The following is a 27,638-nucleotide window of genomic DNA, read 5'->3' as shown; positions in this document are numbered from 1 at the left end:
TAGGAATGACGACAGGCTAAGTTCCTGGTTCCCTTATAGTAAATTTATTCTTACGTTGAAAATAAAATACCGATATCATAGGTATTACATAAATGAATGTACTCGAAGTTGTTATGCCCGGTTCACATTATTCCAGTCCAGTGATCCAGCGGGCTAATCCAGTTCAGTGCTGGACTGGAGCATATCGTTTACATTATTCCAGTCTGGGATCGTTTTCATTATATGCGCTGGATTGGGTGAGCTGGATTGAAAAGTTGACGGTCTCTCCAGTCACTGGACTGGAATGCTCACTGGAATGGGTACATTCCAGTGCATTCCAGTGTCGGTTCACATTATTCCAGTAGCATTCCAGCACTGGATTGGATTGCTGGACTGGAATGCTACTGGAATAATGTGAACCGACCATTAAGGATGCCCAAAAACCCTGAGCGTTTGACTCGATTGCGCATACGCATGGTAAGCAATGGGAAAACGGCCAGCACGACTATGAATCACTGGTGGATGCTTATTAAAAGTACCAGGATAACATCGGTTTGGCGGAGCTTTCCTGTCAAGCCTGTCAAGTCAAGCCTGTACGGCTTGCGATAAGCAATAACATCGATTTGATTAAAATAACAACCGATCATAAAATTAAATATTAATAAACTATAAACCATAATTATGACAACACATTTAGACAAGCTCACATTATAAAGTGGCAAAATATATAATTAGTCAAATGTAAGCTCAATAGATCAATCATTTTACGAGCAGTTTGACAAGGCGATTAAATCTAGACAAAAGACAATCTGCAGCTAATATAGTCATTAAAGTCTCGCATCTGTGTGAACAAACACAAGAACGTCAGCTTAATGAGAAGCAAAGAGTAAATAGTAGGTAGAAGAGTTGTAAAGTATAAGAAAAATCGTGTTTCAAATTGTATGGCACGGAACGGGTGAACATTTTATGCAGTAACTGTTGATTCGGTCAAATTATGTTTTTTTAAATACAAATTGAAACTAACAGGTACAATATGATACCTTTGGGTATAGTGCTTTTTTACGCACACTAGCGTCCCCTCCCCCTGACGCAATCTCCCCTTTTAGTATGAAATATGCCCCGGTTGACAGTTGTTTTATCCCTTTCTTACATTATACAAAAGTCAACAGGACGATAAAGACAAACGATTAATAGCTGATCGACGCTTGTAGCGCGTTTATGAATAACGCCATAACTCTTTAATCAGAAAAGAACAATGATGTCAACATTAAATATTAGTAATGTATTAGCATTAACATTAGTGTGTAGGCGGCGCCCACATTTGGAGCATTCACCCTAAGAGCGTTTTCACATTGTCCGATCCGATCGGATGTCGGGAGGAAGTAAAATGTAAGAAATAGATAGATAGATAGATAGAATACTCTTTATTGGCACACCTCAGTAAAAAGATACAAAAGAAAGGAACAATTGATTAAATGTAGAGGCAGACAACAGGCGGTCTTATCGCTAAAGAGCGATCTCTTCCAGACAACCCTATGTGTTTCTCTGTATTTATTTTTGCATTTAATAAATCATTATTACTATAAAATGATAAATAACGCAAAAAAGGCGGACCAATGGCACTCTCCTGCAGCTATTTTTGTCATAGGCACCTTCCGACATCCGATATCGGAAAGGCGCTTCCGATAAATTCTGCCATGTCGGAGCCCCCCCGTCAGCTGTCGGGCCGATAATATTTGTTTGCGTGCGTATGTGTAGGCATAATGCTTGTTGTAGTGTGCGTGACCGCTAAAGACGGCGCCCGGGCGCGCCCCCGCGGCCTGACTACGCGGATGTAGGATCCTATATCCGGTATCGGATCGGACAATGTGAAAACGCTCTAAGGCCAACGAACAGCCGAGAAATGAACGTAACTTTTTGTATCTAACGAAAAAATAGATTGAAATCAGAGCAGGTTTTTGTATAAAACATAATGCCATGAGATTTCTTTTTGGGGCAAAAAATCTATCAGCATCACCTGTTCTTTTTGACAATGGACGGTTTTGTTCGGTGAAAACGTGTCGAGTAACTTTGTTTTGTGGAAGAATGAATAGACGGTGAAACGAAGAAACTGCGTAAATTTAAGAAAAGATACGGTATTTTACACAAATTCTATTATTATTACAAAAACATAGCAGAAGAAGCGAAGTAACAAGCGTTGAAATATTTGTTGTCTGACAGGGAAAGCATCATAAATAAAGTAACGATGTTATGCGTTTAGACATAAGTACATACATGTTTTAAAGAGCCCTCTTTGTGGATATCTTTGTGTGAAAGGGACAAAAGTTTACTTCGAACTTTACACATGTCATGAAATTTCATAAATATTTCACCATTAAAGTTACTTTTGTGTTTTTTTTTTGTTCTTATTCGATGACAAACTAAATAAATTAAGCGGGTTTTACATAGCAATGTCGCATATTTCATCATCATCATCATCATATCAGCCAGAGGACGTCCACTGCTGGACATAGGCCTCCCCCAAAGAGTGCCACAATGACCGGTCTTGCGCTACCCGCACCCACATTCCTAAACAATTATGTTCTATAGAAAATACCTATTTGCCTGGGCACATCTCGCCTTAAAAAGCAGGCCGTTGCACTGCAGCCATTAAAACAGTCATGAAATCAGCGCGGGTGGGCGCTATAAGTTATTACCCAACCACATTTAAAACTAATACTAACTCAAACTAAAACCAGCCAGGTTACTCACAGTTTATATTAGACGGGTATTAGTTTGAGGTCGTTCACCTAGAGATTTGTGCTTACAAAAAAAATCTTGAGCCAGATGTTATACCATCGTCAATCGGGTTTTTATCTATCTATGGAGTGATGAGCACTCAAAGTTTACTTTTTGCTCTATGGTACCCAAGCACTTTTCAATATTTTTATCTACGCGGTTACATTAAATTTTGGACTGTAGCTGCATTGAAATAGAGATGAAAATATTTTGGCTGGGAGATCAGGATAATGAGTCCGTCAATGGTATTAAGTTCCTTTGAAAGCTTGTTGACTATAGTTTGTCATTCAATCATAGACAAAGATAATCATACTATCTTTGTCTTACACTAGTACTAGCACCCAAAAGAAAAGGATGAGTATAGTTTTCCTGGTTCTTACTGACTGACAAATTGGTTTGACCAACTATATTTAAATAGGTTCGAGCCATTAGGAAATGGTATTGATTGTATGCGGGTTCTACGGGTGGGAATGAATATTCAAAAGGTAAACTTTCTAATGTACGAAGAATCGATAACTTAAATAACTGACAGGCTCAGGGCTCAGCAACGGAGAGAATGTGGTGTTTATAAAAAAATATGTAGTCTATATGGGGGTTTTCGGGGGCGAAAAATCGATCTAGCTAGATCTTATCTATGTGAAAACGCGCATTTTTGAGTTTTTATGTTTTCCGAGCAAAGCTTGGTCTCCCAGATATTGTTATGAATGAATGTCAGTGTATATCAGTAATTTAGTTAAAATTCATTAATTTTATCAGAATTCTATATTTATTTGTATTGTACATTGTACCTACAAGTATACGCAACTCACTATAATACAACTTTGCATTTTAAGGTTAGGTACATAGAGTTATATATTTGACAGAGGGAATGTCACTTAAGACAAACTGTGACACTGCAATGGCGGACGGTTTGAAAGTGTGCGTGTAGACGAGTGATACCATGTAACACAAATTCTCCCCTAATGGTGAAACAATTATTTTCACTATCGTCCTTGTTTTCAAATATTAAAATAGGACAGTTTTACGTTAGACAATAAAAACAGTGTGTACCTAACTGATTTTATAGGTCTTGAAAATGCGCATTGTTGCACAATTACTTTGTGCAAATATTATTTTCAATACCTAATGATATTTAGCATCGGAATGAAATCAGTTCATGTTTTTTTTAATTTATACATTTAACTTGAAACATATCTGGTGTTAAACAACAAATTAATATACATAACAAACAAACGTTAACTATCAAACATTCATGTAAGCGTCTTTAATCTTTAATCCTTATTATCGGGAAATTACCATACCGACTTAGTTTGAAATGCACAATCAATAATTTAACTTTACCTAAATGATATACATAATGATTTAATAAGAAGGGCATCAATTACCCTACTTTCGGGAAATCCCCTATTCAAATTACTGGTCACACTCCTGTTTTGCAATTTGATAATTTATAAACAATGAAATATCGTGAGTTTACGTACTAATTGATAAACTTAAGTATGAAAAGTTATTCCGTCACTTTTTTTCTTTCGATTGGTACAATTCTTGCAGGATTTAACTACGAATGTCGGCATATTTTTTATTTTTCTTCGACATGTTTACTTCAATGACGTTTCGATCCGACTGACGGCAAATTGGTGGATGAGGCCATAGATATAGCTGTCAATGTGTGTGTGTCACGCGTAAATACTATGAAATTGGTGGATGTTGGAATCACAGTTGTGTTTTAAGCGAAACTACGTCCGTAACATTCTAGGTCCATGGTTAGGTATAAATTGTATAGAGATGACAGCTGCCGCCGTACCCAAGTTATGTGAAAAATAATATGTATACGAATATGAGCACTACGAGTACCTCAACTGATGGTTATTATATTCAGAAGAGCTCTTTACTTCTGAAAATGATAGGTTATTTAACAAATACAAAAGCAGGAGAAAAAACGATATGTATTTTTCAGATCATGAAAATAGATATAGAGGTAAAAATTTGCTCTAGAGAAAACACTGTAGAATTGAGAGAAATGTTCATCAAAAATTATGTCAAATATCGTGTCATCAATAGACTCCAAACTATAAGCACGATCAGTCGATCACAATTCACTACACTCATTCAACTGACAAATGCATTTATGAATGGCGGTATCTATTCCAAGCGTTATCATTACCTACGGCTACGGCATTATTTAGTCGACAGTGTGATGGTATAGTAGACGACCGGGGTCTTATCTATTCTGTATCTCTCTCACCCCACCTACGATCACACGAGTGTGAATGAGAAGGTTTACGGCCCCGGTCGTCAGTTTGGTATAGTAGGGCGAGCCCTCGATCTACATGACTAATGCTGCTACAATGTTAATTCTTAACTGTCCATTAGTATACCTTAACACAGCGTGATAAGGTCTTCTTTCGGGCAGTTATTTCTTTCGTTTGTATCTCATTCATAATTATTGTCATTAGTCTAGTATAACTGGACTTCTAAATCCTTTACAACTTTGTTTGACCAGAGATCACCTTATATTAGTTGATTTGCGGCTGGTGGGAATAGCAAAATGTACTAAATAATAGAAACACAACTGTTCATTGATAGACTTTATCTCGTAGCAGTAAATGTTACAATTGGTCAGTGAATTATGTCAACGATTGTGGGAGGTATTGGGGACACCATGTGGGCTACATCCGCATGTGTTGTAACACTTGTAACTTATGGCATACGTAACGTATGTGTAACTTTAATATTCTAATCAGTCAAATCACTTATTACGACAGTATGTAATCAAATTGAAGAATACTTTAGAGGAATTACCTCATGTTTGATCCAAGTAAAACTCCATTAAGCTCTTCAACATGACGTCTCCAGTGGTTATGCCATTATTTTTATTATAAATAACTTCATTTCAACCAAGTTAAATATGACATTAAACTCAATTGTTTAAAAAATGTTGCACTATACACAAAATTTACATGATGTCAAGTTCACGTGCCATCCTGAACCCTGATAGTAAAAAATATAAAAAACACTGATTTATGAATAATTCTTTCATAATATCCATGCAATTTTGCAGTTCGCTATACCTGCCGAGGGTTTCTCAAACAACTATATCTTGTGGTCGTTAAAGAAAAGAATGAATGCATTGCAATGAAGCGTGAATTCGCAAACGCTCTTAGACATGTTTGTCACACTCACAATGACAATACGATTCGAATACGTCAGAGCCTCTACCATCAGTTTTAACATTGACATAACGCTCACGTCTACGTAATTTACTTTCTGTACATCTCGCTTCCACTATTGCTCGCATATGCGAGTACGAGCGAGATGCATAGAAAGTAAGTTACTTAAATGTGAGCGTTATGTCAATGTCAAAACTGGTGGTAGCCGTACAGGTGTCCATATTGAAGACAGTTTAACTGTCACCGTGTGTGAATGAAATATCCATTCGTTCCGTTGCCATTTAAGTCATTCACCCAGCACGGGACAATCGAAAGGCCCATTCAAGGCTGACAGCAACACTCTACTATCGGTGGGCCTTATTCATTTGTAATAAGGTTTACTATGTCTCAGTGAAAACGGTCGCAGTTTCTGCAGGTTAGAACGAGACCAACTGTTAAAGCTATTATGATTACCTATTTGCCCGAACGCCGGGTACAAAGTATCCAGTGTAAAGAGATCTCTACATTTGTAACACGCATAGAAGAGTACTTAAACTGGTTTGTCCTGAATGACACTGCTGCATCCGATTCTCATTCTAATAGCAATTGATCATTAATGGACTTTATGTCTTTGAGATTAGCCGGGAATACACATGCCTTTAACTGGCACACTTGCATACCAGCTCCTTGCACGTGCCAGCTATTGTCATGTGTATACACTAACTGGCATGCCTGTATCTGGCAAGCAAGTAGATTGCAAGCAATTTGATTTACTAGCATGCAATATGAGGGAGGGGACGCGGGGGGCTGCAAAACCGGCATGAGTGAACGCACGCGACAGCTACAGGCATGCCAGTAGCGAAAAGAGTTGTCGATGGGGTGCACGTTTTTGTAGTTTTGTGTTCGCGTCAAGTTTTTGTTTGTTCTTTATCTTTTGGATTCATCATGTCACGATGGGGAGATGAGAAGACGATACAATTTATACATTTGTACAAAGAATACGAATGTCTTTGGAACCCGAGTAGGTAGCTCTCTTTATAAAAATAAAATTGCCCGCGACAATGCCTACACTAAAATTCAAGAGGCATTTAAAGTAACTCAAAAGGAAATTAAAAATAAAATAAAAAGTTTAAGAAGTACTTACCATCAAGAATTGAATAAAGTGCAAAAATCAAAAACATCCGGTGCTGGATTGGGTGACGTCTATAAACCTGGTTTAACTTGGTTTAAGGAGATGGAATTTCTGAATGATACTTTTGAGTACAGGCAGTCAATCCATACAGAAGTAAGTACCTACCTATGCCTACCTATCTACACTTCATTTATTACAAGCTTTCTTGCAATTTAGGTAGGTATGTATGTATGTTTATTGGGATGGAATACATAATAATATGGTACCATGGCTTTGTTGATGAAGCCGGAAGGTGGCCGTAGCAACTCTGTAATAAATAAAGCAATCGTACCGAGTTTGGGCTTTAGAATTGTCTTGCTGAGCAGTTGATGGATGTTCAAAGAAAAGTACAGTCGGCTATAAAAGCTTGTCAGAAAAAAATATTTTTTGACAGAAACATATTTTAGTATTAAAGAAGGTAAGCGATCTAGACGTGTGTTTTATGCGTGCGTTTTTCAATAAAAAGACACGTCAAGTTTGATTACCCTTTTTCTAATGATCAGTTTCGAATTAGGCACCTAGTTAAAAAAATTGCTAGTAGCAATACCATACTATTTAATTCACTTCGAATGTTTTCCATTGCAAGCTCAACGTGAAACTGGTGAAACTAGAATGCAAGTGTGCCAGCTACAGTCATGTGTATACGGCTCAGAAATACAGGCATGCAAGGAAGCAGATTGCATGCAAGTTTTACTTGCAAATGTATTCACTGTGGGTCAGTTACTTCTACATGCCATTACCTAATATGCAAGCTACTGATCCGTTTTACAGGCATGTGTATTCCCGGCTATAAGGTGCACGTTAACAGTGTTGACGATAGAACGTCTATCTCTATTAAACAACAATAGGATGCTCTTCCGGTGTGTGAATGACGCATCTGATCACCGATATCATCTATGAAAGACGCTAACTACATAATGGCTTCTGGAAACCTGGTACATGTTCGAGATTTGTATGGAATGTATGTTGGGTTAGGCTCAGGAAACAGCAGCACATAAAATGATGACAGGTCCATGGTTGTTATTGTATTGTATAAAATGTTATTAAATATTTTTGATTTGATATAACATCTATTTCAGTTTAAATATAAGCAAAGCTATGAAAAAATCGTTTTTTCTCTACTAACAAATACGTCAAAGTTATATATAAATAACAAACGATTAGCTAATTGGTGGCTTGTAGGACGTTTATAAATCACGACAATAGATTACAAGATCTAATTTATCAAATGAGAAAGAAATAACAAGGCATTCACTACAAAAAAAGAATCAAACAGAAATAAGATATATTTATCTGAATTGGGACATTGATATCTGACGAGGAAAAGAGCACTAGGTGATGTTCTAAGTTAAGTAATTCATTTAACAAAGCTGTTTGAAGCAGTAATATTAATAGTACATTACTACAGAGGCCGGGACGAAAGGGGTTGCCGGCCGAAGACATATAGACGACGGATAGATGAGCGCGGGCAACCCCATTTCCCGCCGAGGTATGTATAGTGCTTTTCTCAAACATGCAATGAAATAAATAAAATAAAAAATCCACGACCAAGTTTTATTTATACAAAAAACTAAAAGTAAACTACACCCAAAATATAACCAACACGTACCTATATCATTATCACGCGTATGTTTTACACGAGTCGTGTATTTTTACTACCCGTATATTTTCATGTATCTTTGATTTTTTCGCCTTGTATCCGTCTGACTCGTTTTCGTCACATAAGTTTACATAGTCTTTCATGTTGATATCATGTTTCACATACATCGTTGCTTGATGCATGGAGTAAATAAGTATAATTTCCACAGTGTTGACGAATTTGTAGTTACATTCGTTTAAAATATGCCACAAAACTGTTTCTAACTTTGGCGGCAGAGGCAGCAAGTTATTAAAATCAATTCTGCTTACGCTGCCAATTCCAACACCTACGATTACAATTAATATTAATTTCATTATTTCGTCGGAACTCATATTAAAGTCAAAAAATCAACAACGCACCATAAATCCAATAAAACAGAATGAATATTTTTCAACTTTACCTCCATAACAATTTAAAAAATATAACTACGCGTGTTTGAGTAGACCTTTTTACCGCTAACGTTTAGATGAAATATTTTAAATGTTTTTATTTGTGTAGTTAAATTTATAATTTAAAATTATAAAATTATAGAATGTATTATTTATTAAGTTCATGTTGATTTTATACAAATAAAACTGCAAATTATAGCAAACATTATTGTTTTTTTTTTTTTTATAGGCGTAGTGGCAGAGTGTCATTACGAACCATAAAGCAAATACTGCCTCTAGTTTTTTTTTATGGATGAATGCCACGATGCTGTGTCACAAATATCTGTGAAATGAAAATTAAAAAAGAGAACTTTGCCGGCCTAGGCCTGCAAGATGTGTATGAAATTCCATTAACGACCTTTTGTCCTAGCCGCACCTGAAACGTCATACTTCGCAGCCTATTATAAGGAACATAACATCAATATTTCATTGCATGTTTGAGAAAATATTATTAAGATGAGTAATGGATGAAACATATCCTACAAAACCAACATTACACAACAACATTGGAAAAACCATTAATTTGATGTATATGTAATAATGCGGGTGCTCTTATTTCAGAATCACGTCGTGAGGGCACAATAAGCTGGCCAATATTCATAAAGCTATTCCCATTAATGGATATTGTTGGCGAGTGCCCACAATGTGGCTGTAACATGATTCGGTTATTCGTTTTCATTGTATGGGTATAAAAGAAACCACTAGCCGCATAATGAGTTCTGAGTAGATATTATCTAAGAAACATATTCTTAAGTTAATCTTAATAAATACCGTATTGTAAACAACCTCAACAACCATGCGAAAAATTGATTGGAGTTGAAAAAACAGCCATATGCTATGCCTAAAAATCTGAAAAAAGCGATCGTTATTAGGACATACATAGATATCGAAGAGAAGTTCTTTGATAAATAATCGCTCGGGTTTTTCCAAGCCAGGCAATGTATGACATAGTCATAGTAGGCAATGTTGAGCATAAGTATTAATAATTTTGGGAAGATATAATAAATTGGAGATCCGCAGGAGAACCAAACTTGTCGACATTGCTCAGAGAATTGCCAGACTTATGTGGCAGTGCGCGGGCCACATTGCTCGCAGAACCGATGGCCGGTGGGGTAGAAAGGTTTTCGAGTGGCGACCACGTACCGGAAGACGCAGCTTTGAAGACCCCAGATTAGATGGACACATGACCTGGTTAAAGTCGCGGGAAACCTTTGGTTGAGGGCAGCGAATGACTGTTCGTTCTGGAGATCCTTGGGGGAGGCTTTTGTCCAGGAGTGGACGTCTATCGACTGAGATGATGAATATGAAATTAATTCTCACACATATTTCATAGAGTGTGTATATTGTTAAATTTGTTTTATCAACGGGGCCGCTAAACATAGTCTTTATAACTAAACTAATTTCTCAAAAAGCATGAAAGTAATTGCACTCGGGTACGTTTTCCTCTTCCTCAGACATGAGGAAACGACTACGAAGGTGAAAATATTAATGAATGAGGAGGAAAAGGTTAAAACTGAAATAAATAAAAGCGAAGGTAATTTCATCACTAATACGGAAATAAAGGAGTCAGTTTTGATGGAGACAGCTGTCACAAGATCCCACTATTAAATTAATGATGATCAATTAATCAAACAACATTAAACTACAGACAAATAATCACTAATGGATTACATAAAATGATTAATCCATTAAGGTCATTAAGTAATAAACGATTATGATTGCCTCTACTAATAATGCGGGTATTCAACGCCAGTAATACATAAAGAGCAATACCAATATCCCATTATTGGGCATTGTTGGCTTGATGCGACTATTTATAAATCATTTTGTATTCGGCTGCGAACTACTCTCTATTATGATTTAATTTTAAACTCGTACGTATTGTATAAATAAATAAGTATATTTTGTTACTTGATAAAAGTGTCCGATATTTAAAGCCGTATATAATATGTTTCGCTAATTTATTGAAAAACCATAATAGGGATTGAGTTTATAAATTTACAAAAGTTGGAAGTTGATCGAAGTTTGGGCTAGCACATCATCTTAAGCCAATATTGCTCGTATTTTTTTCTCCGTATCAGAATGACTTTAATTTAACCCAGAAAAATCAGACAGAGAAGTAGTTTTATTTCAAAAGCACAAATCTCTTGAAAATTGAGATCTATAATATCACTCTCTGTTCTGTTTTCCTATAATTTGCTTAACAACAGCAAAACAGCATGCAATCCATAGAAAAAGGCAATTAAAACGTAAACACCGTAAGAAGTAAACTACACTTAGCTCGCTACTGCATCTGATATCTCTGGATTAATTAAAAGTGATAGACATAAACCTTGCGCACTCAACAGAACTGATTTATGTGCAGATAGATATTAATAAGCGAAATGATGTTAAAGACCGGTAGAGCAATAAATAGCATAAACTTGTTTAGACAATAAAGTTCTTAGAACTAGAGGAGATGCTGTATGATTATAGTTCTTATGACAAGATCGGAAGGTTCACGGAGTTGTCGTGTGTTCAACATCCTCCTCCTGAGGTCGTGTAAACAGTTGAAGGCAACAAAAACTAGAAGGTTGTTTATTGACAAGAGCCTGACATGGGATTGTCTAATTGAGTTATTTACACGGTTAGTATACGGATGCATATGACATTTAAAGTAAAGGTTTATGGCATTCATTGGTTTTAATATCTTCATTAAGAATGTCGTAAAAATTATTGAAATACTTCAGGATTCAGGTGGTCTTCACCAATAACCAAATTTTTGGTTACATTCTGGTAATGGACTGGAAATAATATTTATCAATTCGAAAACTTTTAAGAGCGCTATTACATTTCGGCGTTGAGCGAGTTTAGGTATTTTACGCGCTGCGGCAGGCCGTGCGAGCTCAGTACGCCGATCCCTTCTACCACACTCGCACTACAATGATGGATTAAACATTCTTGATCCTTCGCGAAGCATATTGAAATCAACCATAACAACACTAACTGTACTTACCTTTTAAAGTTCTAAAACTGTTATTTGGTAAGTACGAAAATACTAAATGCAGTGCAAATGTACATAGGGGCTGTTCATAAATTACGTCATCTATTTTTGACGATTTTTGACCCCCCCCCCCCCACCCCTCAAATCATCCAAAAATCAAGCTTCGGATGAATCTGTTTCCTCCTACGTCATGTTACCATCATCCGATGTCCAGACCCCCCCCCCCCACTCCTCCCATTTGAAACGACGTAATTTATGAATAGCCCCATACTTGTACTTATGAAGGTATATTACTCGAAAGAAATTATAGGTACCTACTCGCTCATTTACATGTTTCGTCATTGCATTTGGTACCTATAGGTTGTAAAGTTTGTATCAACGAGGGTTTAAAAACGAACTGGTACTGAGGATCTGATGATGATTAAGGTGGTCACGGATACCAATCAACCATGTAGTAACATGATTAGGCTCGTTTGATTCGTCTCAACAAGATCTTTGACACTGAAGATACACAGGGTCTGATGATGGAGCTGGAAGGTGGCCACGGGTACCAGTCTATCATGTAACTAAACAACTTCGTGTTTGGGCTCGTTTGATTCGTCTCAACAAGATCTTTGACACAAGACAGTACTCAGGGTCTGATGATGGAGCTGGAAGGTACCATTACCAATCAACCATGCAACTAAACCACATCGTATTTAGGATCGTTTGATTCGTCTCAACAAGATCTTTGACACTAGGTGATACTCAGAGTCTGATGATGGAGCTGGAAGGTGGTCACCGGTACCAATCAACCATGCAACTAAACCACTTCGTGTTTAGGCTCGTTTTATTCGTTTCAACAAGATCTTTGACACAAGATAGTACTCAGGGTCTGATGTTGGAGCCGGAAGGTGGTCACCGGTACCAATCAACCATGCAACTAAACCATTTCGTGTTTAGGCACGTTTTATTCATCTCAACAAGATCTTTGACACAAGGTAGTACTCAGGGTCTGATGATGGAGCGCGAAGGTGGCGACGGGTACCTGTCTATCATCATCAGCTCCATCATCAGACCCTGAGTAGTATCTTGTGTCAAACATCTTATTGCGACGAATCAAATGAGCCCAAACACGAAGTGGTTCAGTTACATGGTAGACTGGTACCCGTGGCCACAGTCCAGCTCCATCATCAGACCCTGAGTACTAACTTGTGTCAAAGATCTTGTTGCGACAAATCAAACGAGCCCAAACACGAAGTGGTTCAGTTACATGGTAGACTGGTACCCGTGGCCACCTTCCAGCTCCATCATCAGATCCTGAGTACTATCTTGTGTCCAAGGTCTTGTTGAGACGAATCAAACGAGCCTAAACACGAAGTGGTTTAGTTGCATGGTTGATTGGTACCGGTGACCACCTTCCGGCTCCAACATCAGACCCTGAGTACTATCTTGTGTCAAAGATCTTATAGAAACGAATAAAACGAGCCTAAACACGAAGTGGTTTAGTGGCATGGTTGATTGGTACCGGTGACCACCTGCCGGCTCCATCATCAGACCCTGAGTACTATCTTGTGTCAAAGATCTTGTTGAGACGAATCAAACGAGCCTAAACACGAAGTGGTTTAGTTGCATGGTTGATTGGTACCGGTGACCACCTTCCGGCTCCATCATCAGACCCTGAGTATTATCTTGTGCCAAAGATCTTGTTGAGACGAATCAAACGAGCCCAAACACGAAGTGGTTTAGTTGCATGGTTGATTGGTACCGGTGACCACCTTCCGGCTCCATCATCAGACCCTGAGTACTATCTTAAGTCAAAGATCTTGTTGAGACGAATAAAACGAGCCTAAACACGAAGTGGTTTAGTTGCATTGTTGATTGGTACTGGTGACCACCTTCCGGCTCCATCATCAGACCCTGAGTACTATCTTAAGTCAAAGATCTTGTTGAGCCGAATCAAACGAGCCCAAACACGAAGTGGTTTAGTTGCATGGTTGATTGGTACCGGTGACCACCTTCCGGCTCCATCATCAGACCCTGAGTACTATCGTGTGTCAAAGATCTTGTTGAGATGAATAAAACGAGCCTAAACACAAAGTGGTTTAGTGGCATGGTTGATTGGTACCGGTGCCCACCTTCCGGCTCCATCATCAGACCCTGAGTACTATCTTGAGTCAAATAAATACATATAGAATGTCAGGTCGTTTCAAATATTTTTAATCCTGTCCGGTAGTTTATTAAACTGTACCATTATAAATTATAATACTATAAAAACGGTGCTAGGATCAAAGTCTCTCGTTGCGGTTTACACGCACACAGTATAGCGTTTTACACGGCGCCCGCCGCACACAATGATAAAAAACCTCGTCGTCGCCGTTGAAAATGTGCGGAGCCGACCGACACACGTCCTGCCTCTACAAGCTCTGCCGCGGCACTGAGCTGGCGCAGCGCGCGTCATCGGTAATATAGAGTAGTTTTCAAAAAATTGCCAAAAAATTATAGTAGAATTTCATAAACACTAATGTATACCAACAGTATAAGCAAACGTTGCAGATTGCTTGAGTATGAAAATGACTTCGATATTAAGTAGATTTTCGTAGGAATTGACACTTGTTTCGGAGAGAAAATCGAGTTCGTTTTACTTTGATTTTCTCTTTCTCAAAGGTATGTAGGAAAAATATAGTTTGATATGCCTAAAGTACAGGGTATTAGTAATACAAAATAGCCAGGTTTAGCAGAGTAAAATTCTCAACATTTCCAAATAAGAGCTCGCCATTCAGTGCTTCACGGGGTTTTTCGGAAACGACCATCAGAAAAAAAATCATTACTAATTTAATAAGTCCTTTTTCTAATATTTACAACGACATTTATAAAGATAAGAAGACGCTTTTACTGGAACAAGTACTCATTGTTTCTAATAATGAGCGCAAAGTCCTGAATTTCGTCGACTAGTATCATCAATTTTGCATTATTTCGACTTTTCTTGTAAGAGCGCTCTTAACATTGTTTTCTCTTCCAAAGTTTTGACATTGACAGCTTGAACTTTTGACAGTGATTGAGATTTTTACAATAAAGAATAATTTCCACAGATACAGCGAGGAAATGCCGCCAGCATCCTTGGTACAATGCCTCAAGGGCCTATTTTAGATTTAAGCTAGTTATTAATTTCGTTTAGTAGTACCACTGTATATATATATATTGTATGTAAATAAATGATTTTCTTCTAAAAAAAAATCCACAGATTTGTTTTAATTCAATTACAATGAATCAATACAACCAAAACACAATATGTATTGTTTAGCAAAATACATTGTATAATGCCTAATTGTAACACCTCTTGTTACTGTATTTTTGCAAATAAATATACTTCATTGATTGAACCACCGGTGAACTTTGTAATATTTACAAGGATGATGTTAACAGACAGTCTAAAATACACCCTAGAACTAATAGGCAGTGTCTGTCAACCGTTGGTCCCAAGATGCTGCCTTGGGGTACACCTCTACCAGGCTCCAGTAAAAGTAGAAGGTACTGAAGTAGATGTTATAGTTACCTGAGACTGAGAAGAGGAGTATTCAGGCGAGGGCGGGCGCGGATACTTGCTGGCCATGCGTGCCCCAGCTCCACAGCCCTGCGCACCCGCTGGCTCATCCTCAGGGTAATACAAGTGCACGAAATCCTCCGTGTCCAAAAACGTATTGATCAGCATCACTATCACACAGTACAAAACTAACTAATAAATAACTTAACGCAGTCTAACATCAGACTTTAGGATCACTATGCACTATATAACATTACATCACTGTTGTAGGAAGCACACCATCGAAATGCTTTCGATTTGTTACGTTCCATTGTTGGTCCTTAACTAATATAATTTTATAATAAATAAGTTAATACACTAATTGTATAAAATCACATTTGCACCGCAAACCGATCGCACTGATTTATCTACTGAAAATGGAAATATCATTTGTTAAGGGATTTCTAGACGGCAGTCCATAAATACTATAAAACACAATATGATTCAGAAGCTCTTTAGAAACGTAACGATAAACAATACTCGAGGTTACAGTAAACATTAGGACATTATCAATGATAGCCTTCAGTTTATATACACTGAATCACCGAATCCTATTGACGTCAAACATAACAATACAGTGGTGGCAAGTGTTTGAGCAACTGGGGCTATTGTTATAATTATACATGCTAGTCGTAAAGCGAGAGGATTCTTTTCAATGGAGTAACTGAGACACATTAGTAAGGACACCTGTCAAAATCGCGTAGGCATGACACGCGATCCATCTTGTCAATGTCGTTTGGATAATGACGTTTGTCATGTTTACATTGTTTACCTGGGCGGCGGTATTAATCAAAGGAACAGCTTTGATTGTATTTCTTATGGGTTGGACTCAACTCAAGTTAAACCTTTTATTATTTTTCTTTATTGTTCGACAGTTATTATTCAAATTCAATGCCGTTTATTTTCAGTGGCGTCTCGTAAAATATGTCCTCAAGTTTTAATAACAATGTAATTATACTCCAGAACGTCTTTGTTTTTATTATACAATCATTATTCACGAGGAAGTAGTGACATTTATTAAATTCAATTAACAATAATCATAACTCAACCAGCACTTAATAGTTTATTATTGAGTTAGTGTAGTAATAAGTGTTATCGCACAAATCCATTACACAATACAAAGTCCTGCGAGTTCAATGACCTAGTTCTTACAGTCAATGAATATATTTGATGTAGGAATCCAAACAAGCACTTAAGTTGATTCAAAACAGACGTAAATGCGAGCCTTCCGGTTGCAGACAATTATTAGAATGCAAAAGCGGTTATCAAAGAGCACTTTAATGCAGAGCCAATCAGAAATTGAAATACTAAAACATAATGAAACAGGGGAAGCGACCAGAAAAAAAATACAAACAAAAACAAATGCATTTAGGTACGATTATCTTTTTTACTTAAGACTAATGCCACAACAAAAAAACGTGTTGTGAGGGCGATGTTAATAAAAAACGCATTCAGATGAGTGCAATAAAGAGGCAATTGTTAAATGAAGGTAAATAAGGAAAAGTGGATTTATCTTTATTGATAAATTGATGTGCATGATTATTGCATTACTCATTGTATGTAAAGATGCGAGCATCTCGTGTTTGCCAGTAAACAAAGAAGCGGGGTATAAAGATAAAGGATATGTTGATTATGTTTATCAGGCCCCTTACAATTCCATCATGAAGCAAAACAATGATAAAAGCAAAATGGGGTCATTTTTTAGTGACATTCAGTGTCCATGCTTCAACAATGATAATGTATTTTTAGTTATCACAGTCCACCTACACACCTCATCATTGTGGTTGGTATTAAAGGTTGGTAGCAAAAGGCACGAAACTCAAATTTTCTATTAGACGATTATCCTTCGCGCCTACATTTTTTTAATTTGCCGCTCTTTTCTACTGATCGAAATGGCTTGACAGTCTATATTTATATTTGTACGTTTATGTAACTAGGCTCATCAACATGCGGCACTGAAAATGTTTATTAATAGCATTAATGCACGAAGTCATTGTTTTATTGTGCATGCAATGACTTTACAAATATATTTATGAACTGACAGACAATGCTTGTCCTTTCTTCCGTAATGAAAGTCTAGTTTGAAATGTATTATGATTATGGAGTTTTACAAAGTAACCATCAACGAGTTTTTAGAAATTTCAAAACAATTTGTAGTAAGTTAGTTTACCGCAACCCCCACCTCACAACAGTCACAACCAACAATCACCTCCTTCATTCATTAATCCTTTAAAAAATGTTGAATATACAATAATGACCTTGAATTTTCTAGGTACCAATATAAATATTTATTCGATTAATTGAATTCGATTTATCTGAAGGTAACAAGCTTATTAGCAAATCTAGAAAGCCTTTAAAGTACCAGGACTTGAGTTATCGATGGATATCAAGTAAAACTTGGAGACGTACAGCGGACGTGCGCTCCACTTTACATTGCCGGCAGAAAAGAATGCGGTCAGCGCCTACTCACTCCAATAACTACATGTACTCTTCGACATTCATGTACCCCTGGTCTTGCGAATGTACATTCTTTATGCAATTTTGATCAAGTTTGTTCATTTAAAAATGCAGCGGGAAAATGAAATCGACTTGTTCACTAGTTTCATCGTCCGTGTTCGAAAGAAATCACTGTTTTATCGATATGCTCTTATAGGGGGAGCGGAACAATGAATTCACCCTACATATTACAACATAGGCATATTGCGTGCGCGCGAATCGATTTAACAAGTTAGCCTGTTAATCGCTCATAACAAAACGAGTAATAAGGTCAGAAAAACTGGCGATGTTTCCCTGAGCATTGGACTATGAAACTTACATAAACATGAACTAGTCAGTTGTATCGGTGAGGATAGTTAGAGACTTTAAGAGACGCGCCTCATGCAGAAAATAATCTACAGTAATACAGTATTGTGTTTCTTAAGAAAATATTCCTTGAAATACTCTTAAGTTTTTTTCAATAGATAATTTTGGAACAAATCACGTGAACAATGGAAATTGTCACGGTTAGGGAATGCAATAACCGGTCAAACTTCATAACCGGTTTCGGTTACGGTTATGCCCGAAAAATAACCGAATATCGGTTATAATCGGTTACGGTTATTTTCGACGAAAAATTATAAATTTACAATGAAGTACTTAATTAAAATAATACAAAAATCTTTATTTTAGTACCTACAGTATTAGGGAATGTGAGTTGTTTATTAATAAAACACACCAAATACAGTAAAAGTAAAATATGACCTTGGAGGTAAATTTGGTATATTTTAGTTATTAAAGTCCACCAATGACAAAAATTATAGTCACAGGCGTCACAGCCAAAAAAGGCAGGGTTTTGTAGTCATTAGATGATAAAAACATACAATTTAAGTCATAAATAAATAACCGAAAACCGTAACCGGTTATTCGAGTTTCCAATATTCGGTTATGAAATTGTGTCAAAATATTCGGTTATAACCGAATATTTCGGTTACGGTTATTTGATTTGATTTGCATTCTCTAGTCACGGTACAGCATGTATTCAGTTAGAAGAATCTTCGAAATATCCCTTTAAATACTGGGATCCTGGTCACGTTTCTGAGACTATTCGTAGGAACAGCGACTCATTATTTGCAAGTACTAAAGTACTAAACATGTAATCAATAGAAAGACGCGGTACGACGTATCACATTCCAAGACCGCAAATGCGTCGCCCGTTCGCTGTCATTCTCGAGTTACCGACGGCCAACTTGGTTTTACACCTCTCCAAATATGTATAAAAGAAAACTAACTCTAAGCTCCTTGGAATACGACATTTTAATGTGTAGGTGACCGTTTGGTATGTGACGCGGGCGCCACATGTAACGTAAAGCCAGTCCATTCACTGGATCGAGTCTCATACTTTTGCGAAACTGTACATTAGCGGTGCATTCATTTAACTCGAGCAACGAAGGAATTTTGTTACTCGTATTCATTAGACAATTCCTTACAACTTCGGACTTCGGACTATGAACGTTTTAAAAGCAAAACAGAAATGTAATGATAGCATTAATTAAACAGTAGAGATAAAAACAACTAAATTCCTAGTGAAACTGATACGCTGCTCAAAGAATGATGACGTTATCATAATAGCTGCTAGACAGTTCCACGTAATAAATAACCGTCACTGGGCCAAGGCTTTTCATGTGGTACGTGCCGAAAATCACGAGTGCTAGCCTATTTAGTTCTCGACGCATCTAATCCCAGACGAGCTTCTAATCTCAGCAAACTAAACTTTAATAGATTGGTGTCCTAACGATATGAATAACTATACTTTATATGGGCAAACATAGAGACCAGACACCAGACTGACCGATCAACGACTTCATTTATTTAAATTTTAGAAGACACACGATACACCCTAAAAACAAACTGATGATCACGATACTTACTTACGAGAAAATCACCAGAAAGAGATAGAAAACTAACCTAGTATAAAAGAGTAACAGTGAGTTTTACTTCAAGTGGGCGTCGTCGAGTTTCAGTTCTAAACAAAGTGAAATTGAGACCGTACTCAAACAAAGATGACGCTATGACAAAAGAGTTGCCAGCAGTTTCATGTAATAAATAGTCAGCACTTTGACTAGGCCAAGATTCTAAATGGTACTACCTCTATAAATTTAAGTATTAACATTTAAGTATTGTTCGACGCTAAGCGAGTCTAGTAATCAGAAATATATTTTCTTTTGAGTCACTGGATTTTGCAAATACACACACTTACCTAAATCGTTTTTGTTTTGCAAGCTGTAGGCTGAATAAATTTCGCACGTGAATTACCGGACGTCATTGTCTCTTGCAGTAAACATTTAAAAAAGCAGACCTGATAAACATTTAATTTTAAAACACATTGCCCTAAATAAAAAAGTGGATCGAAATACCTACCAAACAATATAATAGTGAAGTTGGTGTGGTCACAAGCTTGACTTTAAATTCCTAATGTGTTTGAACATGAACATTTTATTTTGAAATTTAGTCTTTTTTCCGTAAACATCAAGATTTTAAATAGGTCTGTGATTTTATCCGTATTTTCCTTAACACTTTAGTGACTTCCTCAGAAGTTTAAATTCCATCCCTTTTTGTGGCCTATTTGCTAAATAAATGTTTGAGTTTGTGTTTCGTCCCGTGACATCAAACTTTTCGTAATTCAAAAATTTGAATCTACTATTTATTCTTGTCCAACTTTAAGTAAACACCGGTTGCGTGTCGGATTGGAAACTGACCTTCGAGGCCACAAGTGATGGACAACCAAATTGATTAGGCCTTTTATGCGGTTGAAGCGGTAATCGCCGTCGTGAGAATTCGCACGATGCACACAGGTGTCTGGTGTGGTAATCGTTGAAAGTTGAAGCTCATCGTGTCATTGATTAGCTTTGTGTATAGAATCTATAATTTTGTAGTTTGTGTTGTATAACATACTGTGATATCTGAATGTCTTCAAAAGTTTGTTAGCTTTTAATTTTTCAAAGCTAAAGATACATAGGACTGTTAATGACAATGATCGACGAAAAAAGAGTAAAGTTGGTAAGAGTTCTGAGGTTATTTATCAAAAGAATTCGTATTAGCTAAATCCTAAAATCTAGAGAAAATCGAAAGACCAGAATCGTAAAAATAAGAAAATGCAAATACCACTTAGGAAAAGTACGTAGATAAAGAGAACAACGTTAAAAAACAAACGCAATCTGGCACTTCATACATATAGTTCAATTTGCGTTTAGAGAGCAATATGAACCAGCTGAGTCATAACTACAAGCTATAAATAAAGCAATAGCGTTACACAATGGGGATTTCCGAGAGCAAGGTCTGTAGTTCACCAGACGGACACACATTTTTAACCAGACATCCTTGGGAGCTGTTTGTGCAAGTTCCCACCAGGCACCGAAGATAATGGATGTTCATTTTACTTATCTGAAATTACGACTTACTCGTAATTTTATTATTTAATAGTGTACAATTAATAACATACATAGTTGTAAATGGCGAGCGTATATCGGTTAAAGAAGGCACATTTATTAAGATTTTATGGCTTTCCCGGTTTTATAGCTAAGTCTAGATAGGCTCCTGTTTCTTATAAAGATGTTAAGGTACTTGAAATTGAACCAGCCATAAAGATCATCGTAAAATACACGAGCATCATAAGCAATATCCGCTATAAATAAGTGTCTTTTAGGATTTTAAGGATCAAAGGATACACGGCTGACTGCCGCCGAGGCACGCAAAGCATTGCTAAACTGTATGATATTACAGCGCAAAGGGAAACTGTAGTTTCACCCGAGATTCCAATGCGACAAGCTTCACAAGCTATACATCTTTAATAATGCTCCATAACAGCAAGTACCTTTCTCTAGCTCTAAGCTAGAAAGCCAAGTAGGGCTGCCATTTTTATGTAAATTTACGACATGAATGGAAGACAGATTGATTTTATTACCGTTATTAACAACTATAATCTTCGGTTGTAGTGCTTGTAGTTTATATTTCAGAGAAAATTGTTTTTACAGAATCGCTGGACCACAAATCAATTTCTATATAATTTCAATTCAATAAATATATCTTGGCATTGTTGCAAGCGATATCTCCCCATAGAGATTAATGTCTGTTTAACAGGGTTCAACTGAAAAGAAAATAACTAAAGATTTTCCAGAAATTTTAGCATAATTGACATAAACAGGAGAAAATAATTTCTACTTAGTTTATCAAAGGAAACTAAGACGTCTTCCATAAATCATATATAATTATGCCTAGCAACATCCTCGTAGCGGCGGCGGCGTGACATAAGGATTGCGTGACTTTAATTATTAAATCTCATTTCTAATAATAACGCACAGTTTACACGCGGTTTCTCTTTTAGATCATCATCATATAATTATAACAGTCTGCTTATATTTAAAGTTACCCAAGCGTCACTTATTTGTTAGAAACTGTCTAAAGTCCAAAGTCGTTCATTTTGGTTACGAAATTTTTAACAGAACGCAACAAAACATTTATACAATGGACGATAAGCAAATGACCATGACAACACTTCCGAAGACATTAAAAGTGACGAAAACAACCAAGGAGATTGCGAAAGTCAATGGCAATTTAGATCCGCAAAATTTGTCAACATAATGGCGGTTAGATAAATCAGTGTTTGTGGAGCGAGGCCAGTTTTCCGGACCTTCCGGCTAGCTTATCTACTCACAATACATTTTGTAGTCCACCATTTCGTCTCTGGCATAAGTTGATCTGCAGATTCCATTACTTAACTCAATTAACTGGTACGGCTTGTAGATACGTAGGCCTAAAATAACGTTCGTAACTCTCATCGTTAATTTTAATAGGAAATCTATCGCAGGGCATAATGGAAATCTGGATGTTAACTTTAAAATTAACACACTAATAAAGTATGCAAATGAAGGAAACAAAAAAAATAAAGACTACTTACTACAACAACCACTACGGTATGTATTACAATATTTACAATATCGACGATAAAAAAACGTGTTATGTGAGAAATCTCCCTCCTTCTAGCTTAATTTGAAAAGTTTTACTAAAATGTTAAACTGTTACTTTAAAAAGGGTCATACGTCAACAGTGCGGCATGTGAAGTAAGAACCAACCAATCACCATGGCACACGTTATACGGGCGTACACACAAACAAAACAAGTCATGTGAGTACTCGCCGGCGCCGTGGGATCGACCCTGACCTTCAGGCGGCATAAACATGAATTGCAGAACCATGCAACTATTTCCGATTCCGACCCATGCAAACTGAAAACATTCAAAGAACAACAAAAGGCTATAAATACACTGAAGTGCATTTAAATCACAAAGGGAAACGAGGCGCAAAAACGACGACCGACAATGTGAAATGTCCATGCGGACAAAGTAATGAAAGGGCTTGGGAGTCATCTCTGACAAAGAGATAAGACTGACGTTACGATACTCTTTAAAATATAAACTCCTTTTCTATTAGTCCGGTGGCCGGCTGCATGAAACAAACCTCATCAAAAAATAGAATATACCTACCCTGTAGAGGTACCTGACATTTAGTAGCTTCCAACGCACTTGGTCGGCCTAGGCTTAACCTGGCAGATTTTGTACAAATGGCAAAAACGTTGGACAAAAATTCATCAAAAAAAACCTCATCGTAAAATAGAATGAAACTTGTATGGTAGTATACCTGACCTTGAGGACAGTAAAAAAAAAGTGGTCGGCCTCACCTTAGCCTGGCAGTTTTTGCAGTCCGACCAGATTTATTGGGTCACGTGAGAGCTACAATTTACCTCATCGAAAAATAGAATAAAACAAACGGATTATAATAGCTAAAATAAGCCTGTTGACGTATGTCTTGGTCGGCCTCACCTTAACCTGGCAGTTTTTGCAGTCCGACCAAATTTATAAAAAAAACATCAAAAATTTTTTATCGAAAAATCGTATGAAACTTGTATGGTACGATAGCTGCCTTTGAGGACAGTAAAAAAAAAGTGATTGGTCAAATCCTGTGTTGGCAGGTTCCTGTGTCCGACCAATTTTGTGGTACCACGTGAGAGCTACAATTTACCTCATCGAAAAATAGAATGAAACAAACGGATTATAATAGCTAAAATAAGCCTGTTGACGTATGTCTTGGTCGGCCTCACCTTAACCTGGCAGTTTTTGCAGTCCGACCAAATTTATACAAAAATCATCTAAATTTTTTTATCGCAAAATCGTATGAAACTTGTATGGTACAATAGCTGCCTTTGAGGACAGTAAAAAAAAAGTGGTCGGCCAAATCCTGTGTTGACAGGTTCCTGTGTCCGACCAATTTTGTGGTAACACGTGAGAGCTACAATTTACCTCATCGAAAAATAGAATGAAACAAACGGATTATAATAGCTAAAATAAGCCTGTTGACGTATGTCTTGGTCGGCCTCACCTTAGCCAGGCAGTTTTTGCAGTCCGACCACATTTATAAAGAATAATAATTTCTATATTGAAAATATGGTTTCTTCGCAGCTTGAACTTAACTTAATAATGCTAACTGAAAAAAGTCATAAGTAAATGAGTCCATGGAGGTCTTAGAGGGCTTTAAAAAAAAAAGAAAACATTCAGTTCAAATTTTATTCATAAATCTATCTAATATCTAAATAACGTTTTCTAACTACTGACGTGGTTTCAGAGTAACACTTACGTTGAGATGATGTCTCACAGATGTCAAAAATAAAAAGGTTTTCATCGATTTTTGATAAGTTTTGAATCGTATATCCTACTTTTCCACTACAGATAGAATGAGGAGGCATAACTGACATTTTATCACGCCAGGTGGCGCCTCCATAATGGAGTTGCTGTCACTGTCAAATCACATACATTGTTTCCAATAAATTGTAAACATTCTCCTTTTTTAACCGACTTCCAAATCCCAAAGGAGGAGGTTATCAATTCGGTTGTATGTTTTTTTTTCTCCACAATACTGCAATAGTGTGCGAAAAATTGTGGAAATATACCTATAGGATCTCCCTTTTTTCTCAAGGACCCGATATGCATAAATCGGTGAGAAAAAGCTTTGAGTACCAAAAACTAAGGCAAATGACAAAGACCGTTTGTGTAGGCTGCATTTTAAGGAAGATAAATATTTTGGAAAGAGTAAATACACAGGTAAGCTAAGTTTTAACGAAGTAGTACATAATTTAGGGCATAATGGCTTGGCCACACATGCTGTATTCCATACGCATCATGACTTTGTGTACCTATCTGATGGGCGGGCGTATATGAAACGCCTTCTTGTACATGCAGGTGATCCAGGTATACACCAAAGCTTAGTTTTCAATCGAACACTTGTAATATAAGAGGAAAAACTGCACGTGAGCCTTCCAAAATTTTAATAAACGGTAAAATACACAAGATAGCCTCACATATATTAAGTGATTATCTTTGCATCAAATCAGCCTTTTTTCCATCAACTGTAGCATTTCTCCTTCGAAGCTCGGTTTGTAGAAAAGAAATTCCCACCTTTTACCAGTGGTAACTACTGGGAATAAAAATTCCCAGTAGGTACCACCAAACCGAGTTGGTGGTAACTACTAGGATTTTTTTCCCCAGTAGTTACCACTGGTAAAAGGTGGGAAAATAATTCCCAGTAGTTACCACTGATAAGAACTTGGTGGTAACTAGTGGGAATAACCCTTTTATTGTTAATAATTACTGTTAATCATAATCATCTTCGGAGTCGAAGTCTGACGAACTTTCCCCAGACTCCGACTTATCTATTGTTATTTCTTCGACTCGCAAAGGCGTTATGTGTCCTTCAAACCATTTGATCTTATACATTTCATCTCTTAATGTCCAGCCGTCCGTAACAAGCCATACGTCAACAGGTTTATTTTAGCTATTATAATCCGTTTTTTGTTTTCATCCTATTTTCGATGAGGTAAATTGTAGCTGTCACGTGGTACCACAAATTTGGTCGGACTGCAAAAACTGCCAGGCTACGGTGAGGCCGACCAAGCCATACGTCAACAGGTTTATTTTAGGTATTATAATCCGTTTGTTACATTCTATTTTTCGATGAGGTAAATTGTAGCTCTCACGTGGTACGTGGTACCACAAAATTGGACGGACACAGGAACCTGCCAACACAGGATTTGGCCGACCACTTTTTTTTACTGTCCTCAAAGGCAGCTATCGTACTATAGCTATCGTACTATACAAGTTTCATACGATTTTTCTATAAAAAAAATTTGATGTATATTTTTTATAAATTTGGTCGGACTGCAAAAACTGCCAGGTTAAGGTGAGGCCGACCAAGACATACGTCAACAGGCTTATTTTAGCTATTATAATCCGTTTGTTTCATTCTATTTTTCGATGAGGTAAAATTGTAGCTCTCACGTGGTACCACAAAATTGGCCGGACACAGGAACCTGCCAACACAGGATTTGGCCGACCACTTTTTTTTTACTGTCCTCAAAGGCAGCCATCGTACCATACCAGTTTCATACGATTTTTCGATAAAAAAATTTTGATGATTTTTTTATAAATTTGGTCGGACTGCAAAAACTGCCAGGTTAAGGTGAGGCCGACCAAGACATACGTCAACAGGCTTATTTTAGCTATTATAATCCGTTTGTTTCATTGTATTTTTCGATGAGGTAAATTGTAGCTCTCACGTGGTACCACAAAATTGGTCGGACACAGGAACCTGCCAACACAGGATTTGGCCAACCACTTTTTTTTTACTGTCCTCAAAGGCAGCTATCGTACCATACAAGTTTCATACGATTTTTCGATAAAAAATTTTTGATGTTTTTTTTTATAAATTTGGTCGGACTGCAAAAACTGCCAGGTTAAGGTGAGACCGACCAAGACATACGTCAACAGGCTTATTTTAGCTATTATAATCCGTTTGTTTCATTCTATTTTTCGATGAGGTAAAATTGTAGCTCTCACGTGGTACCACAAAATTGGTCGGACACAGGAACCTGCCAACACAGGATTTGGCCGACCACTTTTTTTTTACTGTCCTCAAAGGCAGCCATCGTACCATACCAGTTTCATACGATTTTTCGATAAAAAATTTTTGATGATTTTTTTATAAATTTGGTCGGACTGCAAAAACTGCCAGGTTAAGGTGAGGCCGACCAAGACATACGTCAACAGGCTTATTTTAGCTATTATAATCCGTTTGTTTCATTCTATTTTTCGATGAGGTAAATTGTAGCTCTCACGTGACCCAATAAATCTGGTCGGACTGCAAAAACTGCCAGGCTAAGGTGAGGCCGACCAATTTTTTTTTACTGTCCTCAAGGTCAGGTATCCTACCATACAAGTTTCGTTCTATTTTTCGATGAGGTTTTTTTTGATGAATTTTTGTCCAACGTTTTTGCCATTTGTACAAAATCTGCCAGGTTAAGCCTAGGCCGACCAAGTGCGTTGGAAGCTACTAAATGTCAGGTACCTCTACAGGGTAGGTATATTCT

At 37.1% G+C, this 27,638-nt stretch overlaps 1 protein-coding gene and 1 long non-coding RNA gene across 7 annotated transcripts in view; one reads left to right on the top strand and one right to left on the bottom strand.

Annotated features, from left to right (window-relative positions):
- The window catches only part of LOC134800124 (uncharacterized), a 149,075-nt gene that overhangs the window by 36,442 nt on the left and 84,995 nt on the right, over positions 1 to 27,638 (top strand). The gene's annotated exons all lie outside the window — the stretch shown is intronic.
- Positions 1 to 27,638, bottom strand: part of LOC134800043 (myotubularin-related protein 3) — a 109,730-nt gene that overhangs the window by 29,971 nt on the left and 52,121 nt on the right. For 4 of the 6 annotated variants that reach the window (XM_063772492.1, XM_063772491.1, XM_063772496.1 and 1 more), the window contains exon 2: positions 15,663 to 16,060. The exons of 1 other annotated variant lie outside the window; for it this stretch is intronic. In XM_063772492.1, the coding sequence (XP_063628562.1) occupies positions 15,663 to 15,818 (156 nt within the window). In that variant the 5' untranslated portion in view covers positions 15,819 to 16,060. The remainder of the gene's footprint in view (positions 1 to 15,662; positions 16,061 to 27,638) is intronic. One more of the 6 variants, XM_063772493.1, reaches the window with a different exon arrangement.

Source organism: Cydia splendana, chromosome 19, assembly GCF_910591565.1.
Source record: "Cydia splendana chromosome 19, ilCydSple1.2, whole genome shotgun sequence".
Lineage (NCBI taxonomy): Eukaryota > Metazoa > Arthropoda > Insecta > Lepidoptera > Tortricidae > Cydia > Cydia splendana.
The sequence above is the reverse complement of the archived record's forward strand: the minus strand, read 5'-3'. Positions and strand labels throughout refer to the sequence as shown.